Raw genomic sequence first — 10,330 nt, forward strand, 5'->3', positions numbered from 1 at the left:
CGAGTGTGTGTGTGTGCGTAGGTGTGCGAGTGCGTGTGCATGAGTGTACATCAGTGTGTGTATTTGAGAGTGTGTGTGTATGAGTGTGAGTGTGAGAGAGAAAGGGTGTGTGTGAGAGCATGTGTGTGTGTGTGTGTGGATGTGTTTGTGTAGGTGTGGGTGTGTGTGTCTATGTGTATCTGAGTGTGTGTGTGAGTGTGTGATTGAGTGTGTGTGTGTGTGTGTGTGTGCGCGCGCGTGCATGCGTGCGAGTGTGTATGCGCACGTGTGTGTGTGTGCATGTTTGTGTGTGCACGTGCATGTTTGTGTGTGCGCGCACGTGTGTGTGTGTGCATGCGTGTGTGAGTGCATGTTTGTGTGTGCGCGCACGTGTGTGTGTGTGTCTCTACTCCAGTTAACAGAGGGACACTGAGGAGTCCCACACTCTAAATCCAGCACAGAGGGGTGTGTGTTGAGTGAATTGTGTGTGGAATCTGTGCAGGAGGGTCAGTGTGTCAGAGTCAGAGACGCTGTAGAAGGACAGAGTGCCGGCTGGACGGTCCACACACACTCCTACCCTGTACACACACACTCCTCTACCAGCACCACCACGCACTCCTGCTCTGCGGTAGGGGGAGGGGGGATCAGGTAGGCGTGTTTTCTTCTTATTGTGTAAGACAGAGTATGTGATTTCACCAAAGTAACCGAACTTGCGCTCCAGACTCCAGGAGTTTTTATTCCCTCCAAACCAGTCAGAACCCCGTCCTTTCCTGCTGATTCCTTTATCTGTCACTGCTATAGAAACCCGATCCACCCTCGACTCAGACACACTGAACTCAGCCTCCCAGTAACAGCGCTCACACACACTCTCTCTGCACACAACCTGGGGCCAGTACTCAAATCTCTCTGGATGATCAGGATATGGCTGCACACTCCCCAGTGTGTGTGTCACCTTCCTGTTCCACTCAGACAGAGACAGCCATCTGTGCGCTGTGTTTGGATCCAGTGTGAGCTGGCAGCCGTCTGCACACCAGAGACATTAATGAGATTAATTATCATTACTAATATTCACCTCTTTATGTGTGTGTGAGAGAAAGAGCTGTGATAGTACCTGTGTGTGTGTTTGTGTACATGTGTGTTTCTGTTTGTGTGTTTATGTGTGTAAGAGAGAAGTCCCTCACACACACACACACACACACACACACAGCAGAGTGTGTATCTATGGAAAGTGTTCTGTGTTGATACACACTCACATTTCCTGGGTCCTGGTTTGGTCCTGTTCTCTCCTCCATTGTCCACACTGTAAGAACAGCAGAACAGAATTCTGAATTTTAACAATACTTTATTTCCACTCTCAACACACCAATGACATCACATAAATAAAAACAAAGACACAATAAAACACAAAACCAAGATCATATGAAAAAAACACAAATCTGTCAGAAAGGAAACTTATTCCATTCACTCACCCTGTTCCATGTGCAAAAATAGCTCCCCTCCCTCCACTGAACATAAAACACCCTTATAACACACACACTCTGAAACACACTCAGGTTCTCCATTGCTTTGTAATACTGAAACTCCACCATCACTGTGTCCCTGATCAAACCCCAAACAGCCACATCTTGCCGGTCCCCTCCACCAATCATATTTTTCCCCACTTATAGAAACTGCCATTTTAGCCCTGAAATGAAATAAATTAGCTGGCACGTATCTGTGATTGTATGGGAAACCAAGGATAAAATAAATAAACTTCCCAAAAAAGAAAAGAGAGGCTGAAGTCTGGCACACCCAGAAAAACTATGATAAACAGTTTCTCTCTCCATACAGAATGGACAATGGTGGGATCCTGCCAGATTCATCACAGAAATAAAACTATTTACTGCAGTGATCCCGTGCAGCACCCTCCACTGTAGATCTCCAACCCTCTTGGGTAACGCTGGTTTGTACAGTGCCCTCCATGCCCTCCAAACCCTTCTGTTTGTGTGTGTGTGTGTGTGTGTGAGGTGCAGTGTGGAAACTCTCTGTACTTACAGCAGTGTGAGTCTGTCCAGTTTAGCAGCAGACAGCACTCTTACTCCTTTGTTTCCTGGGTGATTGTATCTCAGGTCCAGCTCTCTCAGGTGTGAGGGGTTTGAACACAGAGCTGAAGCCAGAGAATCACAGCCTCTGTGTGTGACTCCACAGCCTGACAGCCTGCAGAGAGAAGGACACACACACAGCTTACACACGTTAATATAAACTAACAGGGCTGTGTGTGTCAAACACATAGTAGTGTGTTACACACCGTACACACATTAATATAAACTAACAGGGCTGTGTGTGTCAAACACATAGCAGTGTGTTACACACCTTACACACATTCATATAAACTAACAGGGCTGTGTGTGTCAAACACATAGTAGTGTGTTACATGCATTACACACATTAATATAAACTAACAGGGCAGTGTGTGTCAAACACCTAGCAGTGTGTTACACACCTTACACACATTCATATAAACTAACAGGGCTGTATGTGTCAAACACATAGTAGTGTGTTACATGCATTACACACATTAATATAAACTAACAGGGCAGTGTGTGTCAAACACCTAGCAGTGTGTTACACACCTTACACACATTAATATAAACTAACAGGGCAGTGTGTGTCAGACACATAGCAGTGTGTTACACACCTTACACACATTAATATAAACTAACAGGGCTGTGTGTGTCAAACACATGGCAGTGTGTTACACACCTTACACACATTAATATAAACTAACAGGGCTGTGTGTGCCAAACACAAAGCAGTGTGCTACACACCTTACAGCACATTAATATAAACTAACAGGGCTGAGTGTGTCAGACACATAGCAGTATGTTACACACCTTACAGCACATACATATGCACTAACAGGGCTGTGTGTGTCAAACACATATTAGTGTGTTACACACCTTACACACATTAATATAAACTAACAGGGCAGTGTGTGTCAAACACAAAGCAGTGTGCTACACACCTTGCAGCATATTAGTATAAACTAACAGGGCTGTGTGTGTCAAACACATATTAGTGTGTTACACACCTTACAGTACATTAATATAAACTAGCAGGGCTGTGTGTGTCAAATACATATCAGTGTGTTACACACCTTAATATAAACTAACAGGACTGTGTGTGTGAACACATAGCAGTGTGTTACACACCTTACATCACATAAATATAAACTAACAAGGCTGTGTGTGTCAAACACATATTAGTGTGTTACACACCTTACAGTACATTAATATAAACTAACAGGGCAGTGTGTGTCAAACACATAGCAGTGTGTTACACACCTTACACACATTAATATAAACTAACAGGGCTGAGTGTGTCAAACACATAGCAGTGTGTTACACACCTTACAGTACATCAATATAAACTAACAGGGCTGTGTGTGTCAAATACATATCAGTGTGTTACACACCTTACACACATTAATATAAACTAACAGGGCTGAGTGTGTCAAACACATAGCAGTGTGTTACACACCTTCTACAGCTATATATAAAATAAAATTAATGTGGAATGAATCATTATCAAACACATTTGAGTTTACACCCCACTACAGTTCAGGAAACAGGACTAATTCATTTTCTTCATTCATGTGTGTGGAGTCTTATTCTTCCAAGAGGAAGAACAGGAACATGCTGTTTCAGTTCTGTGAAGTGTCTGTTTTCACATTAGAAACATTGACATCAGTGTTGTATTTAGTCACATTGGAGCCCTTTGGATTGAAGGGGTGTGTGTTTGTACGCACCCCAGTCTCTGCAGATTACAGTGTGGGTCCTCCAGTCCAGCAGAGAGCGCTCTCACTCCTGAATCCTGCAGCTCGTTGTCTCTGAGCTCCAGATCTCTCAGCTCTGAGTCAGGAGAACGCAGGACTGAGGCCAGAACATCACAGCAGCCCTCTGTGAGATTACACCAACCCAGCCTGTGGAGAAACCACACACACACACACACACACACACACACACACACAAATTCACAGCTGTGACACTGTGTACCGTGGCACTTGATATATATATATGTACCTACGCATTCCTGAGACCCAGACAGCCAGCGACTCCGGGCCGGATCTGCGCCGAGTCCGGCCCGGCAGTGCTGACTTCGGGCCAGAATCCGGCCCGGAGTCGCTTGCTATCTGGGGATGTACACACAGAAACAGGGAGGGGGGTGTGTAAATTAAGTTCATTAAGTATTCTGAGTAATACACAAAGGTCTAAGGCAATTACTGGCCTCTATTAACTGACAAAAATAATGAAACCTCAAGGATGGGAGTCTACTGCAAGGGATTCATTGCCAAACCCTTTCCATATGATGAACTAATCTGACTTGCAAACATATTCATTTAATCTGCAAACACAAGAAACAGCATTTTTGTGGTGCACTTTACCTCACCTAACATGTTCTTCGGTCCATAAACATCTATACGTTTTAAAAACGTTCAATATTCATCGCTATGAATAGATAAATATAACTATTAATGTACACGTGAAACCCATTAGCTGAATACGTCTACTGTTATCATGATAATATTTTCTTCATAATCTTGTAACCATCAAGTTATCAAACAATTTAGGGTTAACTAATTCAGTGTTTTTGACATTCATTTTAAAATTTTCACAACAGTGAAATGAAACCGCATTCTATACAAAATTTCGAATTCCTATTTAACGTGACGGCAACCTTGACGACACTGTTCAAAATGCGGTCGATAGGAGGGTCGGTTGGTTACTTCATGAATCCACTTAGCTAGTGGAGCCAGTGAAGAATTAAGCAGCTTACTGTCACAGACAACTTAAATATATACACCAGTATATAAAATAACATGAAGGTTTTATCTAAACAGTAATGATATCATTGGTCAGACCTGCGATATTGTACTTGCTAACAGCTGAAGCTGTGCCGGAGCCGTGTACGAGCTGTGCTACACTTCAGTTCATCTGGCTGGCACGATCTCCCAGCAATGTAACTATGGCATCAATTGGAATTACACTGCAGCGCCATCTAGTGGCTGTATGAGAACACCACAACTGATTATTGCCACTAACTTTTACTGCTAGTAGACACTAGATTTTTAAAAATGTGGTGTCTTTTGAAAATTCCACACATTGCACCTATTTTCTGCGTGTCGTTGCCCTATAATCCATCCATTCATTTCATTCTCGCACAAATATAACAGGCTAATAATTGCATTGCATTTAATTATTATTGTATGGGGCGACATAGCTCAGGAGGTAAGAGCGGTTGCCTGGCAGTTGAAGGGTTGCCAGTTTGATCCCCGCCCTGTGCGTGTCGAAGTGTCCCTGAGCAAGACACCTAACCCCTAACTGCTCTGGTGAATGAGAGGGATCAATTGTAAAGCGCTTTGGATAAAAGCGCTATATAAATGCAGTCCATTTACCATTACCATAAAAATGAAAATAATAATGATAATAAAAGCCTGAAGTTGATAAGGGGTTTTAAAAGAAAAAAATGGCTTAATACATGTTTGGTAGACCTTGTGGAGTAATATAAACTGCACAAAAAATTTAAGTGGGGGCATTTGAAAATTATTAGAATACTTATCTAAGAAATACTCCTGTAAATGATGTTATCCTTTAGATGATAGGAGCTAGAGCCAGAACACTGATCTCTGAATCAGGCTATTCCACACAGCATGCCTGCTTACAATGGTATAATATCCATCCTATGACTTGGGACTGGACCACAGAAGAGTGACTAAACTAAACGATGTAACACTGCATCTAAACAGCAGCTCACATGTTGATCAGATGGACACTCTCCCACCAAGATGTACACACATACCCTGCCAGCCAATAGTTAATGCTTGGCTTTACCAGCAGAATAAAATACCATTTTATTCACAATCCTTTCAGAAACACCACAAACCTGCAGCACACACAGGTGTGTGATGAACGAGTAAAACCTTCACCAAAAAGTCAGTGTGTGAAAGAGAGTGGGGTAAATGTATGGATTTCATTAGAGTTCATAGCAGGTAGTGAATAATGGAGATGGATGAAGACTGCAACGTGTGACAGACTTGAAACATTTTACTATGCAAGTGGCCAATCTTTTACCATGTCAATCAGACACTCAGCATCCAGTCATCACCTGTGACCTGATACTACAGACTCCACTGAAACCTTACATTCTGCTCAGGAACCACAAACCTGGCAACCCTCAAAAGGTTTTATCCTGCTTTTATTTGCTTGTTGTGATAGAGGAGTAAGGTATATATGGGCAAAGAAAGAATGCTGGTGGACAGAGGAGTAAACTGAGAGAGAAAGCGTTTTAATATTTCACTGAATAGAACCATAATCACAAATTCTATTCAGTAAAGATCACACAGTACACAGCACTACTCACCCCAGTCTCTGTAGTTTACAGTTTGGACTCATCAGTCCAGCACAGAGCAGCTCCACTCCTGAATCTCCCAGGTTATTGTAGCTGAGGTCCAGATCTCTCAGGGGTGAGTTTGATGACTGGAGAGCTGAGGCCACAGTATTACAGCACTTCTGTGTGAGTTCACAGTTGTTCAGTCTGCAAAGAGGAGTTCATATATTATAGTATTATTATATTAGGTATACATGAAGCATGTATCTTATATGGGAAATGTGCCAATGACAGTGTTCAGCGATGAAGAGTGAAATTGAGGATTTTAAGGTTGATGATGCTCTGAGGAAGATGTCTGTGCTACACTCTCCAACTGCAGTGTTTTGGACCTGAAAATTAACCCTCCCATCCCATACTAGACGTGCAGCTGCCATCTTTCAGAGTGGACAGCAAGTTAGTTTTCAGTGCTGTAGGATGTTTGGCCACCACCAAAAGTAAAGATGTAAAAGGCAACACACATTTTTCAGAGTGGACATTGACTTTGCTTATTTCCTTTTGGTTTTCTGTGACAAACTTCCCACAGCACTGCAAACTAACACACAGCTAAAGGCAGATTCACTGTAATAGGAAGTAATGCACATGCTCATATATATGTATTGTGGTGTGGGCCTCTGGAGCCCCGCCCCTCCCTGCCATCAGCTGCCACTCTGCTCCACTTCACCTGTGTCTCACTGGCCAGCCTGCAGCACCATGGACAGCACCAGAGGGACAGGGCTGAGTTTCAGCACCTCCACTCTGCACTCAGGCCTGGACAGCGCCGGAGGGACAGGGCTGAGTTTCAGCACCTCCACTCCACACTCAGACCTGGACAGCGCCGGAGGGACAGGGCTGAGTTTCAGCACCTCCACTCCACACTCATACCTGGACCTGAGATACAGTCAGGCCACCGGCAGCATACCAGTGCTTTGTCCACACCACTTTCCCCTTTGCCTGAGTAGCTGCTGGCCCTATATAGGCCTCATGGTCTCACTCCAGGGGTGTGCTGGCTTTCCCCTCACTGAGTGACTAACAGAGTCTCTGTTTCTAGTTTTTTTTTTTTTTTTTGTGGCAGACTCGGACGTGCCCCTCCTCATGGCCTGAATTTCGGACCCACCTGCACTTCCCTAGCACTTTTGCTTTCCCCAACATTTGAGTAGCCTGATCTCGTCTTGTGTTTCACTTTTCCCCTGTCTTCATTCATTGTGATACTGCTATCACAATAAAAGTGCTCTACAGGCATGTTGCCAGCACTGTCTGCCTCGTCTGTGCCTCGTTCCCGTAGCATACAGTATGGATGTGATAAAAGTTTATTAAAGGATATGAAAGATATGGAATTGAAGGTATCTGTAAGTGGGTGGAAAATCACAACCTGTACCTGTACAACATGCCATATAAATGCTCTGCCCGTTTGCAAATGTCGCACACAATGCAAATCATGCAAACTATGCAGACTACACAGAAGTATAAAACAGTCCTTAGAAGGACCATCACTGTAAACCCTTGCAGGAGGACATTCAGCACCCCTATTCCCTGTAGGGTGGGGGGGGGGGGGTCTCGTGGGGATGGCGGTAGGTACTAGAGTTTTGGTCAGGTCAGACTTTATTTTGTCAAATGTAAACTAGTGTGGATTGTGGGAGATGTTCTCTGGATAGCATTTAAGGGAAGCTCAAACAATTTACTTCATTATCCAATGTCCTTTCATAAAAAGCATTTTTGGTGTGCATCACAATTTCTTTGTGTTCTTTTTCTTTATCTTACAATCTCTTCAGGTGCATGTCCTTTCCTCTCTTATAGCATAGTGTCCAGTCCATCTTGCCACATCTTGTAAATGAAATGATTGCCTCTTAACACTGTTAAAGCTTTCTATTCATGGTTTTTAGCAACTCTCATATTTTGTCATATGATAAAGTATTCTTTCTCTTACAGTGCATCCAAAGTACATGGCTTACTTACACACTGACATCTCTGTGCATCTCTGCTTGAACAAATCACTGCATTGGTGCCATAAATAAACTTCTCTTTCATCATCTTGTGTTTGAAAGCCAACTCTAGGGAATGACATCCGGTCCAGACCTCCATAGAAGCATCCAATTGCAATGGCTCTGACAGACAGTAGTGCGTCCAATGCAAAAGGAGGCTACTGCCCTCCTGGAAGAGCACATAGAACACTGCAGCGCTACGATAGCCAAGGGCTACAGAAAATTTCCCTGAGTCCACGGGTGTTCTGTATTTGTGTAGAGGCGGGTCTGGCTCCATTAAGACTAATGAGGCTCAGAATACTGACTTATACAGACGATTAGCTGATTATTGCCAATTCAAAACCCAGAGTTGTGCAGGACACTCAGCTGATGTCTTCAGACACATCTGATGTCTCTTGGTTTCACAGCAATCTCTCCCCATCCTGGAGTGTAACGTTCTTGGGAGTGGACTTACACTCTGTATCCATGTGAGCTTGCCTATCAGCGGACTGCATTTTATCTCCCAGAGTATGTCTCTCTCAGTTCAAGCCCGACTCGAGAGTACAGTATCACACATGCCTCAGACTACAGGGGCTGATGGTGCCAGCCTCTCAGGTTTTGCCACTGGGGCTGTTAAGAATGAGGGGCTTTATGAGGTGGATTTCATCCCTCCAACTCAGCCCTGTGTGCGATCTCCATCGCTGTCTCACAGTAACCCACAAGCGCCCTGCAACTCTGAGTCACTGGGAAAACACAGACTTTTACACTCAGGGAACCCCTCTCAGGATCGTTTTCATACGGAAAAAAAGGACAGACACATCCCTCTCTGGGGTGGGGGGTCTCAGGAGGGTTACATGGTGAATCAATTTTCTTTTAGCTATTAACTATATGGACAGCTCTCAGATATTTCCTTCCCTGTCTAATGGGACATCATGTGCTTGTACGGTGCGATAATGACATATGTCAATCACCAAGGTGGCATGCGCTCCCTCCAGCTCCATGGTCTAGCCCACAGACTGCTGGTCGGGAGCAGCCGTCACTTTCTGTGGTTACGAGTGACCCATGTTGCTTTAGGCTTGCTCCTGTGGGGGTCTAGGCCAGGGTTGTCTGTGAAGCATATTGTGAGAATTGCTGTGAAATACGCTATATAAATAAAATTTGATTGATTGATTGATGTTCCAGAAATTCTGAACACGAGCGCTGATCTGCTGTCAAGGGGAAACCCACTGTATGGGGAATGGTGTCTCCATCCCCAGATTTTGGAAATGTTACTGCAGTGATTATCCCTCTCCTTTATGTACAGCCATGCGCGCTCCCGCTATGCACAGACCTTCTGTCTCAGGTACACGGGGAATTACACCACCCCTGCCCCGAGCGAGTAGCTCTATGGGCTTGGCCCGTGAGAGGCATAACCTCAACGCATTAGAGCTTCCCCCTTGTGTGCCTGCAACCATCCAGAGCACGAGAGCGCCCTCTACCAGGTCACTTCATGACTATAAGTGTCAGGTGTTTGAAAGATGGTGTGCTTCTCGTCAGTTAGTGCCTCACCAGTGCTCGGTTTCTGACGTGCTGTGCTTTTCACAGAATCTCATGGATAAAGAGAAATCCTTTACTACCAATAAGATCTACCTGGCAGCTATCACTGCTTGTCATGTTGGGTTAAAAGACCATGCGATGCGGCAGCACCCCCTCATTCACAGGTTCACAAAGGGGGCTCACTGTTCTCTGCCTGTTGCTAAAAAGCTAATTTCCCCTTGGGATTTATCACTGGAGCTGGAAGCTCTGTTTCTAAGGCCATTTGAGCCTATACATGAGATAGATTTAACATTGTTGTCTCTCCAGACAGCGCTGCTGCTTGCACTAGCCTCAGCTAAGTGAGTCAGTGACCTCCATGTGCTCTCAGTGCATCTCTCGTGCACAATATTCTCCCCTAAGATGCACAGGCTTTTTCTTAAGCTCAATACAGCCTTTATGCCTAAAAGCTTCCC

At 44.3% G+C, this 10,330-nt stretch overlaps 1 protein-coding gene across 1 annotated transcript in view; it reads right to left on the reverse strand.

Annotated features, from left to right (window-relative positions):
• Positions 1 to 481: 481 nt before the first annotated feature.
• LOC118211366 (NACHT, LRR and PYD domains-containing protein 3-like) overlaps positions 482 to 10,330 on the reverse strand; it is a gene marked incomplete at its 3' end in the record, with an annotated part of 51,663 nt that continues 41,814 nt past the window's right edge. Inside the window, exons 11-14 of the mRNA XM_035388525.1 lie at positions 3,767 to 3,940; positions 2,014 to 2,175; positions 1,233 to 1,279; positions 482 to 1,002 (exon numbers count right to left, since the gene is read on the reverse strand). Of these exons, the coding sequence (XP_035244416.1) occupies positions 482 to 1,002; positions 1,233 to 1,279; positions 2,014 to 2,175; positions 3,767 to 3,940 (904 nt within the window). The remainder of the gene's footprint in view (positions 1,003 to 1,232; positions 1,280 to 2,013; positions 2,176 to 3,766; positions 3,941 to 10,330) is intronic.

Source organism: Anguilla anguilla, chromosome 13 (assembly GCF_013347855.1).
Source record: "Anguilla anguilla isolate fAngAng1 chromosome 13, fAngAng1.pri, whole genome shotgun sequence".
NCBI lineage: Eukaryota > Metazoa > Chordata > Actinopteri > Anguilliformes > Anguillidae > Anguilla > Anguilla anguilla.